Source organism: Sinocyclocheilus rhinocerous, unplaced genomic scaffold, assembly GCF_001515625.1.
Source record: "Sinocyclocheilus rhinocerous isolate Xijiao unplaced genomic scaffold, SAMN03320098_v1.1 scaffold1112, whole genome shotgun sequence".
NCBI classification, from domain to species: Eukaryota; Metazoa; Chordata; class Actinopteri; order Cypriniformes; family Cyprinidae; genus Sinocyclocheilus; species Sinocyclocheilus rhinocerous.
Genome location: NW_015657961.1, coordinates 644109 through 666901, shown reverse-complemented (window position 1 = coordinate 666901; position 22793 = coordinate 644109). Strand labels below are relative to the sequence as shown.

The 22793-nt window shown below is 40.7% G+C and overlaps 5 protein-coding genes across 6 annotated transcripts in view; 1 reads left to right on the top strand and 4 right to left on the bottom strand.

Annotated features, from left to right (window-relative positions):
• Positions 1 to 7108: 7108 nt before the first annotated feature.
• LOC107721738 (tripartite motif-containing protein 16-like) lies at positions 7109 to 10533 on the bottom strand. 2 transcript variants are annotated; one of them, XM_016529895.1, is made up of 6 exons: positions 9895 to 10533; positions 9602 to 9697; positions 9161 to 9394; positions 8871 to 9030; positions 8679 to 8738; positions 7109 to 8133 (listed from the first exon to the last, which is right to left on the bottom strand). In XM_016529895.1, exons 1-6 carry the CDS (start codon positions 10474 to 10476, stop codon positions 7580 to 7582), a joined length of 1686 nt encoding a protein of 561 aa, XP_016385381.1. In that variant the 5' UTR covers positions 10477 to 10533; the 3' UTR covers positions 7109 to 7579. The 2 variants fall into 2 exon arrangements, with proteins under 2 accessions (XP_016385381.1, XP_016385382.1); XM_016529896.1 differs by having other exon boundaries at positions 8871 to 9021.
• A 1693-nt stretch (positions 10534 to 12226) lies between these two features.
• LOC107721695 (stonustoxin subunit beta-like) lies at positions 12227 to 15888 on the bottom strand. The gene is made up of 4 exons (XM_016529832.1): positions 15877 to 15888; positions 14191 to 14530; positions 13088 to 13565; positions 12227 to 12266 (listed from the first exon to the last, which is right to left on the bottom strand). Exons 1-4 carry the CDS (start codon positions 15886 to 15888, stop codon positions 12227 to 12229), a joined length of 870 nt encoding a protein of 289 aa, XP_016385318.1.
• Positions 15889 to 16436: 548 nt separating this feature from the next.
• LOC107721741 (tripartite motif-containing protein 16-like) overlaps positions 16437 to 22793 on the bottom strand; it is a 258890-nt gene continuing 252533 nt past the window's right edge. Inside the window, exons 4-6 of the mRNA XM_016529899.1 lie at positions 18075 to 18234; positions 17533 to 17592; positions 16437 to 17123 (exon numbers count right to left, since the gene is read on the bottom strand). Coding sequence (XP_016385385.1) covers positions 16579 to 17123; positions 17533 to 17592; positions 18075 to 18234 — 765 coding nt within the window. The 3' untranslated portion in view covers positions 16437 to 16578. The remainder of the gene's footprint in view (positions 17124 to 17532; positions 17593 to 18074; positions 18235 to 22793) is intronic.
• Positions 18635 to 19312, bottom strand: LOC107721753 (E3 ubiquitin/ISG15 ligase TRIM25-like). Its single transcript, XM_016529916.1, has one exon. It carries the CDS (start codon positions 19229 to 19231, stop codon positions 18635 to 18637), a length of 597 nt encoding a protein of 198 aa, XP_016385402.1. The 5' UTR covers positions 19232 to 19312.
• The window catches only part of LOC107721713 (unconventional myosin-X-like), a 39947-nt gene continuing 37203 nt past the window's right edge, over positions 20050 to 22793 (top strand). The window contains exon 1 of the mRNA XM_016529849.1: positions 20050 to 20481. Within this exon, the coding sequence (XP_016385335.1) occupies positions 20461 to 20481 (21 nt within the window). The 5' untranslated portion in view covers positions 20050 to 20460. The remainder of the gene's footprint in view (positions 20482 to 22793) is intronic.

Genomic DNA, 22793 nt, shown 5'->3' with positions numbered 1-22793 from the left:
CAAAAATAATATAACGCATTACTTTCCATAAAAAGTAACTAAGTACCGTAATTAGTTACTTTTTTTAGGGAGTAACGCAATATTGTAATGCATTACTTTTAAAAGTAACTTTCCCCAACACTGGTTATTATGAACAACATCATTACATCCAAAATGACACTCATCACCCTGTCCCTTGCTGCTGATGCTCTTATATGACATACATGACTTTAATCATAAAACAAAACAAACAAAAAAAAACACCAGAGGTTTTAACATTTAGATTTTATTGCGCAAAGTACCAGTAATGTTAGACACACTGAATGGAGTGTCCAAAGTCCGGCCCGGGGATGAATTTCGAACGGCCCGCAGCTTGTCTATTAAAATATATTATACGTCACAGTGGCCCCCCATGCATCATTTACAAATCATGCAGTTTCACAATATCTAGTACTAGTTATATTTATGCATTTGATAGACACTTTTGCACAAAGCGACTTGCTTTGCATTCAAGGTATACATTTTATCAGTTCATGCACTCCCTGGGAATCAAACAGGACCTTTGTGTTGCTAGGACATGCTGTACTGTTACAGCTATAGGAAAGCTGTTGTAAAGTGTTCTTTGTATTCATTTTCTCTCAGTGTGATATAGATTTACATTTACATTTAGTCATTTAGCAGATGCTTTTATCCAAAGCAACTTACAAATGAGGACAATAGAAGCAATCAAAACTAACAACAGAGCAACAATATGTAAGTGCAAATTACAAGTCTCTGTTAGCCTAACGCAGTACACGTAGCAAGGTATATATATATATATATATATATATATACACAGGTGCATCTCAATAAATTAGAATGTCGTGGAAAAGTTAATTTATTTCAGTAATTCAACTCAAATTGTGAAACTCGTGTATTAAATAAATTCAGTGCACACAGACTGAAGTAGTTTAAGTCTTTGGTTCTTTTAATTGTGATGATTTTGGCTCACATTTAACAAAAACCCACCAATACACTATCTCAACAAATTAGAATACTTCATAAGACCAATAAAAAAAAACATTTTTAGTGAATTGTTGGCCTTCTGGAAAGTATGTTCATTTACTGTACATATACTCAATACTTGGTAGGGGCTCCTTTTGCATGAATTACTGCATCAATGCGGCGTGGCATGGAGGCAATCAGCCTGTGGCACTGCTCAGGTGTAATGGAAGCCCAGGTTGCTTTGATAGCGGCCTTCAGGTCATCTGCATTGTTGGGTCTGGTGTCTCTCATCTTCCTCTTGACAATACCCCATAGATTCTCTATGGGATGCACCTGTATATACACACACATATATATATAAATATATATATATATATATACACACACACACACAAAGAAAAACAAGTAGATAGAATAGAAAAAATAGAAAGCTATTTTTTTTTAAATAAAAAACATGATAAATAGATAAAGTAGAATTAAAATAGAATAGAAAGATAGATAGATATACAAATAAGTTGAATATATCTATATTCTAATATAGTATAATATATAATATTGTCTACTATGGAACATGATCTTTACTTAATATCCTAATGATTTTTGGCATAAAAGAAAAATCAATAATTTTGACCCATACAATGTATTTTTGGCTATTGCTACAAATATAGCCCAGCGACTTAAGACTGGTTTTGTGGTCCAGGGTCACATATATAATATTGTATATAATATAACTCCGCTGTAAAGTTATATTACAAGCGCGGGGGCGAGGGCCTAATTAGGCCTGAGCAAGGAGGAGGGTGGTCATCCTGCCGAGGTGACCAGAACTGGGTAACCAGGGAAATTAGGCAAGAAACCGATGGACCAACACAAATTGCAAACGGCAACAATGCTACCGCATACGGTGGAGCCGATGCGCCGGCATTGGGGCCCCAGGGTGCCGGTGGAAAGTGGATTACTGGCCGAAACCGAAGAGTTAAAATCGGAAGTAAGATCATTACACCGAAAACAGAAATTCGCCTCGCTGCTTGGAATGTTCGGACCGGCCACCATGTTGGTCAAAAGGAGATCATCACCAAAGAGCTGCTGACGTGCAAGATCTTGATCATTATTTGAACTTCGACTTATCAGATCCGGAACAACAACCGTCTACGAACACAGTTCATATGAAAAAATTATGCTGTTTTACTCTGGAGGGGAGAAAAGAGAGGCTGCGGTCGGCTTTCTGGTGGATGACCGGGCAACAAGAAGTGTATTGGCCTTCCAGCCGATATCAAACCGCCTTGCTGTACTAACTGTTCATGGCACCATCCAAGTACACCTTTTAGCCGTTTACAGTCCAACAGAAAAAAAGCCCAGATGAGGTCAAAGACGACTTTTATGACCAACTGCAACGCACGCTGGACTTGATCCCGAGGACTGAGTTGACTATTCTTGCGGGTGACTTTAATCCGCACATCGGCACCAATCGGGACGGCTGGGAAGAGACAATGGGCAAGTTTAGTGTTGGCAAAATAAATGACAACGGATCGCCGTGACCAACAAGTGTGTTATTGGTAATAGTATCTTCCAACATCCCCGTAGCCATCAACTTATGTGGAGGAACCCAGCGGGCGATGACTCGGCCATCCTCGACGACTTCCTGATCAATTGCCGTTTCCGATCGTCACTCAACGATGTGCGTGCGATGAGGGGACCAGATTGCGGTTCTGACCATTACCTCGTCCGTGCTAAGCTTCAACTGCGATTGCAACGAGTCATGAAAAAGGCGCCGTTACCACCCAAACCAAACTGGGCTTGCTTGAGCAACCCTGGAATCAAAGCCCAATTCCAGATCGCCCTTGTGAACAAATTTGCAGCGCTTGCGAATATGGATAATGTAGACGAGGAAGAAACTTAAATCGCTACAGCCATCATCGACTGTGCCACTCCACTATGTCCACCTGCTTGCCGAAAAATGCAACCTTAGATTTCGGACGAGTGTCTGAATCTTGTCCAGGAACGAAAGAGGATGAAGCACATTGACTTTAACCGTTATCGACAACTGAATCGCGAAGTCAGGCGAAGGACAAAATCCCCTGAGCAAGGAGGAGGGTGGTCATCCTGCCGAGGTGACCAGAACTGGGTAACCAGGGAAATTAGGCAAGAAACCGATGGACCAACACAAATTGCAAACGGCAACAATGCTACCGCATACGGTGGAGCCGATGCGCCGGCATTGGGGCCCCAGGGTGCCGGTGGAAAGTGGATTACTGGCCGAAACCGAAGAGTTAAAATCGGAAGTAAGATCATTACACCGAAAACAGAAATTCGCCTCGCTGCTTGGAATGTTCGGACCGGCCACCATGTTGGTCAAAAGGAGATCATCACCAAAGAGCTGCTGACGTGCAAGATCTTGATCATTATTTGAACTTCGACTTATCAGATCCGGAACAACAACCGTCTACGAACACAGTTCATATGAAAAAATTATGCTGTTTTACTCTGGAGGGGAGAAAAGAGAGGCTGCGGTCGGCTTTCTGGTGGATGACCGGGCAACAAGAAGTGTATTGGCCTTCCAGCCGATATCAAACCGCCTTGCTGTACTAACTGTTCATGGCACCATCCAAGTACACCTTTTAGCCGTTTACAGTCCAACAGAAAAAAAGCCCAGATGAGGTCAAAGACGACTTTTATGACCAACTGCAACGCACGCTGGACTTGATCCCGAGGACTGAGTTGACTATTCTTGCGGGTGACTTTAATCCGCACATCGGCACCAATCGGGACGGCTGGGAAGAGACAATGGGCAAGTTTAGTGTTGGCAAAATAAATGACAACGGATCGCCGTGACCAACAAGTGTGTTATTGGTAATAGTATCTTCCAACATCCCCGTAGCCATCAACTTATGTGGAGGAACCCAGCGGGCGATGACTCGGCCATCCTCGACGACTTCCTGATCAATTGCCGTTTCCGATCGTCACTCAACGATGTGCGTGCGATGAGGGGACCAGATTGCGGTTCTGACCATTACCTCGTCCGTGCTAAGCTTCAACTGCGATTGCAACGAGTCATGAAAAAGGCGCCGTTACCACCCAAACCAAACTGGGCTTGCTTGAGCAACCCTGGAATCAAAGCCCAATTCCAGATCGCCCTTGTGAACAAATTTGCAGCGCTTGCGAATATGGATAATGTAGACGAGGAAGAAACTTAAATCGCTACAGCCATCATCGACTGTGCCACTCCACTATGTCCACCTGCTTGCCGAAAAATGCAACCTTAGATTTCGGACGAGTGTCTGAATCTTGTCCAGGAACGAAAGAGGATGAAGCACATTGACTTTAACCGTTATCGACAACTGAATCGCGAAGTCAGGCGAAGGACAAAATCCAAAAGAGAGGCCGACTGGAACATCGTGGCAGCCAAACTGGAGAATGCAGCATCCCGGAATGAGTATAGGGTCCTCTATCGGACCCTGAGGAGATTGAGCGGGCGAAGCAAGTCAACCTATGACAACATCAAGAAGGCGGATGGAACTTTTGTGAAGTCTGCAGATGAACGACTACAATGTTGGCGGGAGCATTTCCAACTCCTCCTTGATTGCGACCCGCCTCGAGGCCCAGACGCTGCTTTTCCATACATCGACCCCCCTTCGACTCCCATGCTTGACAAAGAGCCATCAATTGATGAGATCAAGTTCGCTGTCCGATCGTTGAAGGACGGAAAAGCACCCGGATCAAGTGCCTTCTGAGGCGGTCAAAGCAGGTGGAGACGTTCTGATCAGCCGTCTCCACTCACTAATCCGACTCGTCTGGAAATCTGAGTGCATTCCATCAGCTTGGAAAAAGGCTATGATCGTTCCTATCTTCAAGAAGGGTGACAGTCATGAATGTAAGAACTATCGAGGGATCAGCCTGCTCTCCATTGTAGGTAATGGTAGGTGTAGGTGTTTATGAAAATAATCCAAACCCGCCTACAAAAGCATCGGGAGCAGACAAGCCAAGAAGAGCAAGCTGGGTTTGTCTGCATCGCGGCTGCTGCGATCAGATCTTCTCCCTCTGCCAGCTGATGGAAGAGCGGATCCGATGTGCGAAGCGCTTGGTGGTCGTATTCATCGATTTTAAATCTGCATTCGACTGCGTCCACTGGTCGTCCCTGTGGACAGCGTTGGAGGTCGAACATGTGCCACCGAAAATTATCCACCTTCTCCAGCAGTCTTACAATGGCTCTACAAGCTGCTACAGATTCAAGAACGACACGTCTGAAGAATTCCCCATCCGAACTGGGGTCCGCCAAGGTGATGTCGCCTCCCCGACCTTGTTCAGTGCAGTGATAGACTCAATCATGAGGAGAGCTTTTAAGGACAAGCAAGGAGTCAAATACGGCATTGATGGTTACGCAACCGACCTGGCGTTTGCAGATGACAGCGCCATACTGGCTGACACGGATGCAGAGGCTAATGACACCTTAAATGACATCTCTATATTTGCTGATCCATTCGGCCTGAAGATCAACATTGATAAAACCAAGGTGCTCACCACTGATGGATCGCAGGCAAACATTTTCCTTTTTCCGAACATGTGCAAAATTTTAAGTACTTAGGATCTATGGTTCAGGAGAAGAAGATTGCAGCAGTTGCAGAAGTTCAGTGCCGAATCGGCCAAGCAGCAGCAGTGTTTGCATCCCTTAAGTGGTGCTTGTGAAAGAAGGCCAATATCAGGATCGCGACCAAGATGCGTCTTTTCCGGTCCCTAATCATTCCGATCCTACTATATGGATCAGAGACTTGGACCCATCTGAGGATAGAAATCAACAAACTGGAGACCTTTCAAATGCAATGCCTCAGGCAAATCTTGGGCGTATCCCGGCTTGACCGTCTCCAGAATGAAATTGTACGTCAACAATGCGGCAACCAGTCCACAATTGAAGAGGCGATACGGAAAAGACGCTTACAGTGGTTTGGGCACGTGTGTCGAATGGACATTGCTCGACTGCCATACAAACTACTTTGGCGCCAACGACCACCAATGTGGAAAGTACACCGCCATGCGCCGAAGAAGACCTGGGTGAAACAAATAGAAGACAGCCTTAAGAATCGTCGTCTCACACTCGTAGACGCCAAGACCCTATCCACCGATCGATTAGCATGGGGTCAAGTTGTGGAAGTCGCTGGGAGGCCGTCGGCACCTACAGCAACGCGCGTATGAGCTAAGAAGTCGTCTTCGGCACAGCGCCAGCTAAGGAAAAAAAATATATTTATATATTATATATACTGTATATACAGTGCACAGCATAAATGAGTACACCTAACAGCATCCAAAATGTTCTGGTGTTGCTAGAGGAGGAGTACAGAGAGAAGTGCTTGGTACCCACAGTGACGTTCAGTGGTAGTAAAGCTTTTATATAGGGATGAATGAGTGCTGAAGGTGTGAGGGAGTTGTGCTTTATCAATGCTGGCATGAATTCACACATTACTGTGTGATGTAATACAAAAACTTGAAACAGAAGATGTTACCCTCCCCTCATTCTCTGCATTATTGGGCATTTTTTCAGCATGACAATGAATATATTCATTCTCCTGAGGTGAAAATCCTTCAGTGGACATGTATTGAAAATATTGGCATATATTTTGTTGTTTTTATTAAGTATGTTTAATTTGTTTACATTCTGCCATCTTTCAAAAAAAAAAAAAAGTGACGTGACATGTGGCCAAGAATGGTTACCCATACTAGGAATTAGTGCTCTGCGTTTAACCCATCCTAAGTGCACACACACGGCAGTGAACACACACACACCGTGAACACACACCCGGAGCAGTGGGCAGCCATTTATGCTGCGGCGCCCGGGGAGCAGTTGGGGGTTCGGTGCCTCTCAGTCGTGGTATTGAAGGTGGGAGAGAGCGCTGTACTTTCACTCCCCCCACCAACAATCCCTGCTAGTACGAGACTCGAACCCGCAACCTTTGGGTTACGAGTCCGACTCTCTAACCATTAGGCCACGACCTAATATACTCCCCCCTTTTTCCCCTTTCCATGAATTATATTAATTATATTAGTGATCATTAAGAAAATACATCTTTTATATTTATTCAGAGGGGGTGTACTCATTTATGCTGTGCACTGTATATATATAGATATAGATATAGATATACAAATAAGTTGAGGGTTTAAGGTTCTGTAGTGCTCAGGGTTTGTATGTAGGCCAGTGCTTAAAAATTGAGACTGACCTTGCAGATCCTCATTCTCACTCAATAAAAGTAATGTTACAAATAATCTTTAATTCAAGTTTTAATTCCATTAAGTAAAATGGTGTGCACTCCCTCTGTTTTAATAATGATAATTAGAGGTCATTTGTTTATGCAAGGGATTTCTAGAAATTGCTGGAATCAAGAGAATAAGATTATGACAGCCACAAATTATATGATGTGATGTTATTTAACACAGTTAATTTAAATGCAGTTATTTCCATTTAAAAGACTATTTCATACATAACAAATAATAAGCATCATTGCAAGTGATCAATAAAATCAGTGAATAAATAAATTAATATTGCATTGATAATATTTGAGGTAAACATAAGAATAAATGTCAAAATTCAAAACATGGCTATGATATCTTGAGAATAGAAAGTATGTACCATCTATATTGTGAGATCACAGAGTGTTGCTTTTGAAAAGAAAAACATTAGTCCTTTTAAATATTTGTTAGCCCAAAACCCAGCATAGAGAGGCTGAGTGAATGTGGTGTGGACTCTGTGAATGAGGGTCATTGTGTCAGAGACGCTGTAGAAGGACAGAGTTCCTGCACCGTGATCCACATACACTCCTATTCTAGAGGAGCTGGAGACTACAGGGAGTGCAGTCCTTCCGTTATTGTGCCAGAATGAGCAGCTGGAGTCAGAGCAGTACAAACACCAGGACTGATCATTACAACCAAACTCACACTCCTTTCCCCATCCCTTCCTGCTGATTCTCTTATATGACACTGATATACCCACCCAACCACTCCACTCAACCTCCCAGTAACAGCGTCCACACACACTCTCTCTACACAACACCTGAGGAAAACCATCAAATCTGTCTGGATGATCTGGATACAGCTGTTCTTCACGAGTGTATTCAATCACTCTGTTCTCTTCAGACAGTACCAGGTTTTTATTCACTGTATTTGGATCCAAAGTGAGCTGACGGCAATCTGATGAAGATAAAACACATTATCTGCATATATCAAGTAATACATGGCTTTCAAACATAAAAAAATAAAACAGCAGAGGTTTATTACATTTAGGTTCACAAAATCTGCCTCACTGTTATCAACATTATAACATGTTGGTGTGTCTGTGAGAGTTTGGAGTTGACCAGCAGAAATTATAGTTAGTCAAATATTTTTGGATTGAAAAGTCAATTCACATTTCTATTTATTTTCCTTTTCTTTTTAGCAGCTCTATCACAAGCTGCCAAAGGTTAGTTTTAATTAACATGTCTCTGCCAAAACAGAACCTAGCAGTGAGTGATTAACAGAAGTGACCAGATCAGGACATTCAACTAACCCAGTAATTAAACTGGTTATCATGTGATTATTCCTGATTTGGGTTAAAAAATTTGACTAAATTAACAGTATAAATGTATCTCGTGTAAATCAAGAGTGTTGTGTGGAGTTCAGCACAGTTCAGTCTTGACGAAATGTAATAAGAATTAAAGTCTGTCTCTTTATGTACATGTATGCTTATAGAGACTTACATTTGAGGAATTCCTCACGGGTCTCGGGTTCAGAGATGGGAATGATGTTGATGTTTCTCACTATGGAAACCAACAGACACTTTATAGTAAATATAGTCAAATAAAAATGTATTGCAATTATAAAACATTTTTTATTTGCGTATGCATTCTTTCTACATGACATCATATTATGTCAGGAAATGTAAAGCTTACCTCTACCAGATAACATTTCTATCTCCTCTCTGCAGAAATGCTTCAGTTTCTCTCTCAGATGAGACACAGATTTTTCAACATCATCAAAAGATGGAATAGAACTAACAGTGATGCTGGGTGAGTTTGTAGATCCAGGAGGAACAGAGAGAGACTGGAAAATCTATATAGACACAAAGACACAAGAGAAACACCAGCTAAAGACACAGAAACATTTGATAGAAACACAATCTCTGTACAACTTGCTCTTCCCTTCCTGAAGACCACTGTCCTGTTTGTCAGATCTCTGTTACCTGGAAGAAACGGATGTGATTGTCTGTGTGTGAAATCTGCTCCAGCTCAGCGTCTCTCCTCCTCAGATCTTCAATCTCCTGCTCCAGTTGCTCCAGTTGTCCTTCAGCTCGACTCACTGCAGCATTTTCCTGATCTCTGATCAGCTGTGTCACCTCAGAGCGGCTTCTCTCAATGGAGCGGATCAGCTCAGTAAAGATCCTCTCACTGTCCTCCACTGCTGCCTGTGCAGAGCGCTGTTAGGACACAGAGAGAGAAGCATCAGAATCAGTCCATTCACTCAGCTCTTACTGCTACCTCACACAGCCTGTTCCCCACAGTGGGCTTCAGTGGGACTGAAAGAGCTCCAGCACTGGCTCCTCACTGACTGACTGAGGAGAGTCCAAACTGAGTCTGAAACAGCTCTTCAGCAGCCAGCAGCTGTTCTTCTGCTCAAAACTCACCTTGTGAGACTCTACAGCCTCTCTCAGCTCCTCAAGCTTCTTCTGTCTTTCCTGGATTGTCAGCTGGTTTGTTCTCTGTGTCTCCTCCAGTTGTCTCTGTAGAGTATATAGTCAACATACAATTCATTAGTCCTTGTAGATAATGTCGCAAAGAAGTTTCAAAAAAAGAGAAAATAAGCGGAGAAAATAAATTTTCTGTCTCTAGTAAGAACTGTTTTAAAATTATCTTCAATTTTGTGCCTATTATGTGATTATGAAGATACATTTATTATTCAGCATAACTGAATTCATACCTGTTTCTCAGTCCTCTCTGCTGCAGCTGATACAGTGTTGTGGTCTTTGTGTTCATCTACCATACACATATAACAAATACACTGCTGCTCAGTACGACAGAAAATCTCCAGGAGTTTATCATGTTGAGGGCAGATCATCTCCTGCAGTTGTCCATTGGCATCAGTCAACTTGTGTCGCTTTCCAGAGTGAAATTCTTCATGACGTTTAAAATGATTTTTACAGTAAGATTCCAGACACACCAGACAGGACTTGATGGCTTTATATTTTCTCCCAGTACAGATGTCACACTCCACATCTCCAGATCCAGCGAAACATTGAGCAGAACGAGCAGCTTGGCGTTTTGTCTTCTTGAGTTTCTCCAGCACTTCAGCCAGCATGGTGTTTTTACCTAAAACAGGTCTTGGAGTGAAGGTCTGTCTGCACTGAGGGCAGCTGTAGACACTGTTTTGATCCCAGTAGCCTGTAATACAGCTCATACAGTAACTGTGTCCACAGGGAATGGTCACTGGATCCTTTAGTAGATCCAGACAGATTGAACAGCTGAACTCATTCTGAGCCAAAGAAACACTGGATTCAGCCATTTTACTGCAAGCACTCACAGGTGGAGAGACATTCACAACAGTTCAGCAGCAGTCTAGTTTCGATTTCGCTGAACTGACACATTTCCTGGTTCTGAAACGTGTGCAAAATATGCGTCATAAAATAAACACGACCACTAGATGGCAGTCTTATTCAGAAACTCACTACAAGAGGTAATGATATTGATATAATTCTATAATATATATTAAAATAAAAATCTGTTGTTTATACCGATTGTAACGCTCGTCCTCTTCTTTTCCCACAGGATTATCAAGTATTTGAAGCCTTTTATGTTCTTCTTTGTGAATGACAGACCCTTTAAATGTGTTACATTTATGCATTTGGTAGACAGCCACAAATGGAAGTGATGTGATGTTATTTAACACAGTTCATTTAAATGCAGTTATTTCCATTTAAAAGACAATTTCATACATAACAAATAACAAGCATCATTGCAAGTGATCAATAAAATCAGTGAATAAATAAATTAATATTGTATTGATCATATTTGGAGTAAACATAAGAATAAATGTCAAAATTCAAAACATGGCTATGATATCTTGCAAATATCTCTCTGTAACAGGTATAGAAAGTATTATGTTCATATATGTAGAATTACACAAAAATGTTCAAATGTGTACCTGATATGCCTGTGTGTGTGTGTGTGTGTGTGCACCTTCCCCTTTAAATTTCTGACCGCACTGTTGATCCTAATTTCCTGTCTTTGCACCTCCTCTTCCCTTTTGCACTGTCTCTGCATGAGAGAGGTGTGCTTCTAATGAGCTCTGATTAATCCAATTACATCTTACAGTCTCTGCATGAGAGAGGTGAGTTTCTAATGAGCTCTGATTAATCGAATTACATCTTATTCTTTTAAATTACTTTTGTACTTAAATCTGTCGTCTAAATCATATACAAGACATTGTTTTTCATGTATATTTTATTATTGTATTTTTCTCACGTTTGGTCACTTTTCTGTCCGATGTGAACTGGAAGCACATGCTAATTACATTGCACTTTACATTCGTCTTACAGAAACGAAAAGGCGAATTCACACCATATATACATACTCCTATGTCTTATCAGGTATGCTGCTTTGTTACTAATGTAAAATTAAATTCATTGCTGAAATGTCCCCTTTCTGCACTGTCTCTGCATGGGAGAGAAACGAAAAAGGGCCACAACGCAGACTACACCTGTTACATCTCACTATATTATTTGTAGAAAGTTTGTACCATCTATATTGTAAGATCACAGAGTGTCACTTTTGAAAAGAAAAACATTAGTCTTTTTAAATATTTGTTAGCCCAAAACCCAGCATAGAGAGGCTGAGTGAATGTGGTGTGGACTTTGTGAATGAGGGTCATTGTGTCAGAGACGCTGTAGAAGGACAGAGTTCCTGCACCGTGATCCACATACACTCCTATTCTAGAGGAGCTGGAGACTACAGGGAGTGCAGTCCTTCCGTTATTGTGCCAGAATGAGCAGCTGGAGTCAGAGTAGTACAAACACCAGGACTGATCATTACAACCAAACTCACACTCCTTTCCCCATCCCTTCCTGCTGATGCTCTTATATGACACTGATATACCCACCCAACCACTCCACTCCCCCTCCCAGTAACAGCGTCCACACACACTCTCTCTACACAACACCTGAGGAAAACCATCAAATCTGTCTGGATGATCTGGATACAGCTGTTCTTCACGAGTGTATTCAATCACTCTGTTCTCTTCAGACAGTACCAGGTTTTTATTCACTGTATTTGGATCCAAAGTGAGCTGACGGCAATCTGATGAAGATAAAACACATTATCTGCATATATCAAGTAATACATGGCTTTCAAACATAAAAAAATAAAACGGCAGAGGTTTATTACATTTAGGTTCACAAAATCTGCCTCACTGTTATCAACATTATAACATGTTGGTGTGTCTGTGAGCGTTTGGAGTTGACCAGCAGAAATTATAGTTAGTCAAATATTTTTGAATTGAAAAGTCAATTCACATTTCTATTTATTTTCCTTTTCTTTTTAGCAGCTCTATCACAAGCTGCCAAAGATTAGTTTTAATTAATGTCTCTGCCAAAACAGAACCCCCTTTCTGCACTGTCTCTGCATGGGAGAGGTGGGTTTCTAATGAGCTCTGATTAATCCAATTACATCTTTTTCTTTTAAATTACTTTTGTACTTAAATCTGTCGTCTAAATCATATACAAGACATTGTTTTTCATGTATATTTTATTATTGTATTTTTCTCACGTTTGGTCACTTTTCTGTCCGATGTGAACTGGAAGCACATGCTAATTACATTGCACTTTACATTCGTCTTACAGAAACGAAAAGGCGAATTCACACCATATATACATACTCCTATGTCTTATCAGGTATGCTGCTTTGTTACTAATGTAAAATTAAATTCATTGCTGAAATGTCCCCTTTCTGCACTGTCTCTGCATGGGAGAGAAACGAAAAAGGGCCACAACACCTGTTACACCTGTTACATCTCACTATATTATTTGTAGAAAGTTTGTACCATCTATATTGTAAGATCAACTTTTGAAACTTTTGAAAAGAAAAACATTAGTCTTTTTAAATATTTGTTAGCCCAAAACCCAGCATAGAGAGGCTGAGTGAATGTGGTGTGGACTTTGTGAATGAGGGTCATTGTGTCAGAGACGCTGTAGAAGGACAGAGTTCCTGCACCGTGATCCACATACACTCCTATTCTAGAGGAGCTGGAGACTACAGGGAGTGCAGTCCTTCCGTTATTGTGCCAGAATGAGCAGCTGGAGTCAGAGTAGTACAAACACCAGGACTGATCATTACAACCAAACTCACACTCCTTTCCCCATCCCTTCCTGCTGATTCTCTTATATGACACTGATATACCCACCCAACCACTCCACTCAACCTCCCAGTAACAGCGTCCACACACACTCTCTCTACACAACACCTGAGGAAAACCATCAAATCTGTCTGGATGATCTGGATACAGCTGTTCTTCACGAGTGTATTCAATCACTCTGTTCTCTTCAGACAGTACCAGGTTTTTATTCACTGTATTTGGATCCAAAGTGAGCTGACGGCAATCTGATGAAGATAAAACACATTATCTGCATATATCAAGTAATACATGGCTTTCAAACATAAAAAAATAAAACGGCAGAGGTTTATTACATTTAGGTTCACAAAATCTGCCTCACTGTTATCAACATTATAACATGTTGGTGTGTCTGTGAGCGTTTGGAGTTGACCAGCAGAAATTATAGTTAGTCAAATATTTTTGAATTGAAAAGTCAATTCACATTTCTATTTATTTTCCTTTTCTTTTTAGCAGCTCTATCACAAGCTGCCAAAGATTAGTTTTAATTAATGTCTCTGCCAAAACAGAACCTAGCAGTGAGTGATTAACAGTGTTGGGGAGTAACTAGTTACATGTAACGGCGTTGCGTAATTTAATTACTCTGTTGCAGCTGATACAGTGTCGTGGTCTTTGTATTCATCTACCATACACATGTAACATAAACAGTGCTGATCAGTACAACAGAAAATCTCCAGCAGTTTGTCATGTTGAGGGCAGATCATCTCCTGCAGTTGTCCATTGGCATCAGTCATTTTGTGTTGCTTTCCAGAGTGAAATTCTTCATGACGTTCAAAATGGATTTGGCAGTAAGATTCCAGACACACCAGACGGCTTTGTTTTTGTCCCCAGTACACACGTCGCACTCCACATCTCCAGATCCAGCGAAACACTGAGCAGGACGAGCAGCTTGGAGTTTTGTCTTCTTGATTTTCTCCACCACTTCAGCCAGCATGGTGTTTTTACCTAAAACAGGTCTTGGAGTGAAGGTCTGTCTGCACTGAGGGCAGCTGTAGACTCCCTTTTGATTCCAGTAGCCTGTAATACAGCTCATACAGTAACTGTGTCCACAGGTAAGGGCCACTGCATCTTTCAGTAGATCCAGACAGATTGAACAGCTTAACTGATCCTGAGCCACTGAAATACTGGATTCTGCCATTTTACTAAACACAGATACATACAGCAACTCAAAAGCCTAGAACATAGGAATAGAAGTTTTAAAAAACAAAGAAAAGCATAACATAAGCCCGCTGAATTTTACTTCAAGACTGAGCAAGAAGATGGTAATAAACCACACTAAAGGTAGGAATGGTTAGACTAAAGTCCACACACATGAAGAAATTTATGAGCGACCTTTGCTCCCTCACATTATCATAAACACCGTTCAAAGTTCATTTATATAATTAATAGTACAGTTTCTCGTTCCTGGTGAAATTTGCAGTGCCCCTTAAACTTAACAAGTACTCTTCCTTCGGATTGGAATCTCTCTTGGATGGTGAAATACTCTGTGAAGTTCACTATTCTTGGCACTTACAATTGAATGGAATACACTTAAAGAGAATATACACATAATGGACTTCTTTTATTATTATGAAACATCATTAAAATGTTAAACAGAGTCATCAAAATAGCTGATTTTTAAAACCTAATTATTAAAATTGTAAATGCATGGAAAACAATCAACCATCCTTTTAATCCATCAATAAAAACTAAGCTTTATTGAAACTACAGAAGTAAAGTTTGTCAGGACAAACTTTGATGTTGCTTTATCTGAAATTTTAAAATACAGTTTAAAGCAGCTCAACTCTGGCCCTCGAGGTCCACTTTCCTGCAGAGTTTAGCTTCAGCCTTGATCATACTCACTTGCCTGTAACTTTCCAGTGATCCTGAAGACGTTGAATAGCTTGTTCAGGTGTGTTTGATTAGGGTTGGAGCTAAACTCTGCAGGAAAGTGGACCTCGAGAGCCAAAGTTGAGAACCCCAGGTTTAAAGTTGGATGTTTATTGTTTCTAGCACATTTTAGCATGTTCTAATATGTTTTAGCGTGTTGCTAACATGTAATATGATTACTTTGTCATGGGAATTTTGCCTCTGTACTGCTTTGTCTCATATATTCTTAAAGAGTAACCATAATTTAACTGTGGTATTTGTAGTAAGATTGCAGCAACTAAAGGTATGCATTATACCATATTAACTTTATAAGTGTGAGACCCAAAGTGCTAAAACTTGCTAGGATCATGCTAGGAGTGTGTTAAAACATGCTAGCAAGTTCACTTACTAAAACATGCTAGAAAAATTATACTAACGTGTTAACACTTTTAAAACACTAGTATTATGCTGACACTCACTAGAAACATGTTTGCAACATGATAAATCATGCTAGCATTGTCTTAAAGCATGTTAGAATCATGGCAGTAAAATGTGAAATCATGTTAAAATGTGCTGTGCTAGCTACATGCTAAACAATGCTAGCAAGATATTCAGTTCCTTCTCATCAAAAGATTGTTTTTCTCTCTAATAATATTGGTACCTCATTCTCACCTCATTCCCCATGTTTGATGAAAGAAATACAATGCAACAAACTTGTCTGAAAACATTTTATTTTACAGTGTCTGTTACACAAATGATAATAGGCCATATTGGTTATTATAACCATTATTATTACATGGCTCTGTGGAATACTTGATTCTGATTGGTCAATCGCGCCATCCAGCGGTATGTTATTCCCAGATAACAACCGCAAAATTGAATAACACACCGCTCATCCGGGTACTACGAGTTATCTTGACCGGTACTACTTATATGCTTAACGAGTCACTCCGCTATCGTTGACTGCCTGGTGCCATCTTGTGACTGAAAACACTTAACCACCGCGTGTTACAATGGAAGACTTCAGCATTAATTTCAACATATATGGTAAAAACAAATCTTTTTAGCCGTGTAATAAGCGGGATAATGTACATCCAGCCGGTTGTTATCTCAGAATAAACCCCTTCAAGCTGATACAAGACCCCTCCGCTTCGCATCGGGGTCCTGATCACCCTGTCAGGGTTTATTCTGAGATAACAACCGGCTGGATGTACATTATCCCTTACATAAATCAATCTGATTAAATATTTCAGCTCTAATAATATTTAATGAACTTGTTTTTAATAACATAAGTTCAGCTGTAGTATATTGATTTATTGATTAAAGCTGTTTGACAATATTGTTTGCACAGTCTACTGTATGCATCCTCTATTTTTATGTCTCACACAGTTTCACAACTGAGTCACCATAAATCGCAAACCCAGCATAGAGAGGCTGAGTGAATGTGGTGTGGACTCTGTGAATGAGGGTCATTGTGTCAGAGACGCTGTAGAAGGACAGAGTTCCTGCACCGTGATCCACATACACTCCTATTCTAGAGGAGCTGGAGACTACAGGGAGTTCAGTCCCTTCGTTATTATGCCAGAATGAGCAACGAGAGTCAGAGCAGAACCAACTCCAGGACTGATCATCACGTCCAAACTCACATGGGTCACAACTGTCATCATTATAATCACCCCTTTCCTTCCTGCTGATGCTCTTAAATGACACTGATATGTCCACCTCACCACTCCACTCAACCTCCCAGTAACAGCATCCACACACACTCTCTTCACACAACACCTGCTCCACAGTGTCAAATCTGTCTGGATGATCAGGATACCTCTGTTTTTCAGAAGTGTATTTTATCACTCTGTTCCCCTTAGACAGACGGAGGTTTTTATGTACCGTGTTTGAATCCACTCTGAACTGTAAGAAATCTGATGGAGACAAAAGACAATCTACATCTAAATAAGAAATCTCATTTTAAAATATTAACATAAATCAATTGTGTTAAAACAATAAAAATGAAACAAGGTGCTGTGAACATTGTTAGGTGTTTTGCAAACTGTTTCTAGACACTAACCACATGCTTCTCTTTAAACTTCTGCCTCAAAAGACGCCCAAATTTAGACTGAAGTGTTTGAACAATCAGCTCACAGTCACTTGTGGGGACATTTTATGTATGGTATTCAAAAGGACAATCACTTATAGCACCAAAATTGAATGGAAAACCGTTTGACTGACTATTGATAACAGATGATGAGATTTTCATTGTGGCAAATCTTGAAGATCAATATGTGAAGAAGTGTGTTTTGTGAGTGTGTGCTTGCTTGTTTAGTAACTTACACTGTAGAAACTCGTTCCTTGTCTTGTATTCAGGGGTGGGAATGATCTCAATATATTTTGCTATGGAAATCAACAGACACGTTGTTTAATACATACATTTTAATAAATTTTGTATTTCGACAGTAGATGATGCATTGTCTCAGACTGCGGAGCTCGAATCAGCAACAGTCGGCATGGGAGGCAGGGGTGGTAACAAAAAGGACACTAAAGATCACGGCCTCTAGCGTCAGTTGCTAGCGCTAGTGTCTTGAGGCCAGGAGAGTGAGGTTTATTGCACAGCCTACCAGTGGCCTCCGTTACATAATTCACATTTCTTCTGTGTCGTCTGAAAACTGTTCACAGAGACTACTGTGCCATTAATTGAATATGTGTCTACTTTTGTGCTCACCTGTCTATAACTGTGGTCATGATTATATTTTATGCTAAACACTTGTGTTCAAACTAAGTAAGACAGAATGAACCAGACTTTATTCCAGCCTGCTGTATGAGACTGTGTGATGCATCACTTATTTCTGAGAGTAAATGAATGATCAGTGCTTTACCTTTATCATGAATCTTTTCTATCTCCTCTCTGCAGAAATGTTCCAGTTTCTCTCTCAGATGTGCGACAGATTCACCAACATCATCAAAAGAGAGACGAGAACTGACAGTTATGCTGGGCGAGTCTGTAGATCCAGGAGTAACCGAGAGAGACTGGAAACTCTACACAGACACAAAGACACAATAGAAACACCAGCTAAAGACACAGAAACATTTGATAGACCTCACTGACTGACTGAGGAGAGTCCAAACTGAGTCTGAAACAGCTCTTCAGCAGCCAGCAGCTGTTCTTCTGCTCAAAACTCACCTTGTGAGACTCTACATCCTCTCTAAGCTCCTCAAGCAACTTCTGTCTCTCCTGGATTCTCTCCTGATATTTTCTCTGCATTTCACCCAATTGTCTCTGCAGGAAAAACAAATAACCATAAATCTGATAGATGTTACTGCATGCAACAAACAATTAAAGCCTCATGAGATCGTAGTGAGAACTATTTTAAAAAGGATCTTTTTACTATGTAGAGATAGGCGATTATGAAGTCATTATGTAGCATACATTCTGAGTTCATACCTGTTTCTCAGTCCTCTCTGCTGTAGCTGATACAGTTTCATGGGTTTTGTGTTCATCCAACATGCAAAGATAACATATACACTGCTGATCAGTACGACAGAAAATCTCCAGCAGTTTATCATGTAGAGGGCAGATCATCTCCTGCAGTTGTCCATTGGCATCAGTCATTTTGTGTTGCTTTCCAGAGTGAAATTCTTCATGACGTTCAAAATGGGTCTGACAGTAAGATTCCAGACACACCAGACAGGATTTGACGGCTTTGTTTTTGTCCCCAGTACAGATGTCACACTCCACATTTCCAGATCCTGCGAAACATTGAGCAGAACGAGCAGCTTGGAGTTTTGTCTTCTTGATTTTCTCCACCACTTCAGCCAGCATGGTGTTTTTACCTAAAACAGGTCTTGGAGTGAAGGTCTGTCTGCACTGAGGGCAGCTGTAGACTCTCTTCTGATCATCCTGATCCCAGCAGCCTGTAATACAGCTCATACAGTAACTGTGTCCACAGGGAATGGCCACTGGATCCTTCAGTAGATCCAGACAGATTGAACAGCTGAACTGATCCAGAGCCAAAGAAACACTGGATTCTGCCATTTTACTGCACGCACTCACAGGTGGAGAGACATTAACAACAGTTCGGCAGCAGTCTAGTTTCGATTTCGCTGAACTGAAACATTTCCTGGTTCTGAAACGCCTGCAAATGTGCCAGTCATATAATGAACACGACCACTAGAGAGCAGTCTTGTACAGAAACTCACTACAACAGATTATAGATAGATTAATTAATTCATGCATTTAGCAGACGCTTTTATCCAAAGCGACTTACAGTGCATTCAGGCTATACATTTTTTACCAGTATGTGTGTTCCCTGGGAATTGAACCCACGACCTTTTGCACAGCTAACGCAATGCTCTACCACTGAGTCACAGGAACACTAGGTAGATAGATATTTGTCATACACCCATTGATTTATTTTAAAAATTTAATTTAGTTTACTTTCGTTGATTTTTGCACGCAGTGAATCAACAGAAATCATCTTTAGGTTATGCCGCGCGACCTTGCCACGGTAAGAGATGGTCCTCACTGCAGAACACAAGATCAAGGGGGCGTGGTTGAATCCGGATCCAGATCCAACCACTCCCACCTTACATATGCCTAAACCTACTTGTCTCCACCCCCGATCCCTAAACCCACCCATCTCCACCCATAAACCCACCAATCCCCACCCCTAACCCCCCCCATCTCCACCCCTAAACCTACCAATCTCCACCCCCTAGATGTGGCTCCAACCACGCCCCCTGAATCTTGTGTTCTGCAGTGAGGGGCTACTGGACGGGAACAGCAGGAGGAGCGCGCGAGCGAGGCCACGGATCTCCAGAAGTTTTGCCGTTCAAACCGCGCGGGGGGCGGAGTCAACAGACAGCGAGCCGACTCAGCGGAGTCACTGCAAACTTGGCAGGTGACGAAGCCCTCGCTGTTTACCGAGGCGCGTGTCACACCGGCATACAAAGTGACCTCGCGCCGCGTCTTTATATCCCGTCACGCTGCGGATTTGCGAGCCCCGGTGTCACTGCCCTCGGGGAAGATTAAGCTTTTTCCTGCTTTCGTGATTGGCAGCGGGACATAAGATAGTTTCCAACATCTGTATGGTCTGAAACAAAGACGTGTCTTTGCGCGAGAGAGAAACAAACTGGCTTCAGTGGTCTAGAGATCAGTGAGATGCAGTGAGAGGCTGCATGACACTTTTCACTCTGTTGTGTTACACTTATGGTTCGGCTTGTTGACTTCTATGAAGACCTCAGAGATTCATAATTATAAGGACAATGGATAACTTTTTCACCGAGGTAAGTTAGATATGAAAATACTATTTTCATGTTGGTATAACAAGGATGTCCTGTTGTTTCTGTTCTAGAGAACAAATATATGATCGATACAATACCAAACTCGCTGTATATTTCTATATTCTTTCATATTTCTCAGTATTTGTATATTTATGCGCTTAAGTTGCTTCATGTTATTGTAGTTTGTTTAATGTTCATGTTCTGGACTCTGTGTGTGTGTGCACGCGCTCGCGACTCCCTCACATCTCTCTCATTGGCCCGGTTCTGAACGGTTTGGGTCGTTCCCAGCGGAGCTCACAGGCATTTCCTTACCTTTCTTCTCGTTTCCTCCTCTGCATCCTGTAGCTATTATTAGAAGTGTGCACTGTACACTCGTTGAATTAATAAGTGGTGTTTCATTAGTGACAAATTATAGTTATTTTTTATGTAATTGCATTAAAAACGGTAGAACAATGCTGTATAAAACAATAATGGATTTAACATCAAAATGTATCATCTAGTGTTAAAATTTGTTTTTAATGTAAACTTTTTCCTTTAAATACATTGGTCAGTTTTCAAATAATTTAGCAGTTTTATATTATTTATTTTATAAGAAAAAAAGAGCAGTTTTATGTCTATTCTTGTGTTGTTCAACTGGTTGATGGTAATATGGGATTTAGAAAGAAATTAGCAATAAGTAATGCATTGCTTTTTAGAGAGTAATTCGTATAGTAATCTAATTAGTTGCTGAAGATCTAATTAGTAGCTAGTAATCAGTTGCTTTTTTAGAGTAACTTACCCAACACTGATAATAATAAACATTTAAATTTTACAATAGTGATATCAATTACATGAAGAAATAAATAGAAATTAAGTTTTTACATTTTAAATTAAATTTCAAATTAAATTTTAAGCTTTTAAATGGTCATTTTTAAAATAAAATAATAGTTAGTAAAAGTTTTATTAGCTGTAACATTCAATAAAACAATAATATTACTTTGTTATATTAAATATGTACATTACATTTTTTAATAGAAATTTATTATATGAAAATATAATAAGGCGAATCCATTAAAGTATTGCCAAAAGGTCATTTTGTGTAATGCTCGTCAGGACTGATGTTGATGGAAATGAGACAATAGTATTATTCATCCCTTGTGACTTGACTGTGTAATAAGTGTGAGATGATGATCGGTAGCACGAGCTGCTCCCTTGAGCCAGCGCCACATGAGTCACAAGTGAAGGTTTCTAATGTTGGCTTGAGGTGGATCATTAGTCCTCTGGATTGCACTTTTCACCTGTGAAGGCGTAACCCTTATGAAATAACTCATCTCAATATAACTTACTCACCTGTACCGGCTCTGAAACATGGATTTTATATTAGAGTTTTAGATGGTTAGAGAGGGAAGCACAAAAGCAGTGGGCACCAACTTCACACAGTAGTGTCAAATATATGCCTGCTGCTGCATATCTAGTCTGCGAATCGGTTCTGGACAAAAGGAGCAGTCTTTAAAAAGAGACAGAGCTGTGTGTGCGGAAACAGATTCAGCCGAAACATGCGTGCAGAATGTGGGGAAGAGCTGAGCTTGTGAATGCCTGTCTCACACACGACTCTTCTACATGACTGACCTCAGAGAGGGAGAGCGACTGCGTGATTCCTGTCTCACACACTGCTCTTCTGCATGTCTAACCTAGAGAGAGAGTCCACATACAAATCTGCCATTTTCTCCAGCTTTTTGTGTTTTTGGTTTAGCATGAATGCACATGCACACATTTCTGTTTGCAGTTATGGTCGTAGGCCTGCATGTCCGTTTTGTTTTAGGTATGTTTGTGCATGGTCGTGTTTGCACAGCAGCGTCGCTGAGGTTATTAGCTATAGGCGGAGCTTATTCAAAGGTAAAGCTCTTTATTTTCCTGTGAACTGGCCAATCAGAGTCGCAGGTACTGTTTGACAGTTGTGTTTTAGTGCAGAGGAGTGGGACTCTGGGAAAACAAACAATCCAGGTTATTCTTTTTTTTCCTGAAACAAAAGTCCTATAGAGGATCAGAGCTGCTTTGGGTGCAATTGTGAGGTCTCATGCACTAAGAATTAGATTATAACTCTGTCATTTTTTTTCCTGGTAAAATGTTGTTAATATTTAAGCAGACAAACAAAGGTTTTGGTTAATTAAAGTGCTTAAATCAAATTGAACACCATAATAAAACACACAAAGGGGTGGAGCACCTGGAGTACAACAGCTATGAGACTCTATACACATATTTACCTTATTTAAATGAGGATGTTAAATGAGGATATATATATATATATATATACAGTATATGTATATATGTATATA

Bases quoted from the DNA above. Each gene is read 5' to 3' on its own strand.
- LOC107721695 (XM_016529832.1), bottom strand. The intron at 13,566-14,190 runs GTACTGGGGACA...TATCTTCATCAG, and splicing joins AGATGTGGAGTGCGACGTGT to ATTGCCGTCAGCTCACTTTG. The intron at 12,267-13,087 runs GTTTTGGGCTAA...TATCTTCATCAG, and splicing joins ACTCAGCCTCTCTATGCTGG to ATTGCCGTCAGCTCACTTTG.
- LOC107721738 (XM_016529895.1), bottom strand. From the start codon at position 10,476: ATGGCTGAATCCAGTGTTTCTTTGGCTCAGAATGAGTTCAGCTGTTCA. The intron at 9,031-9,160 runs GTAACAGAGATC...GTGTCTATATAG, and splicing joins ATCACATCCGTTTCTTCCAG to ATTTTCCAGTCTCTCTCTGT. The intron at 8,134-8,678 runs GTAAGTCTCTAT...TATCTTCATCAG, and splicing joins CCGTGAGGAATTCCTCAAAT to ATTGCCGTCAGCTCACTTTG.
- LOC107721753 (XM_016529916.1), bottom strand. From the start codon at position 19,231: ATGGCAGAATCCAGTGTTTCTTTGGCTCTGGATCAGTTCAGCTGTTCA.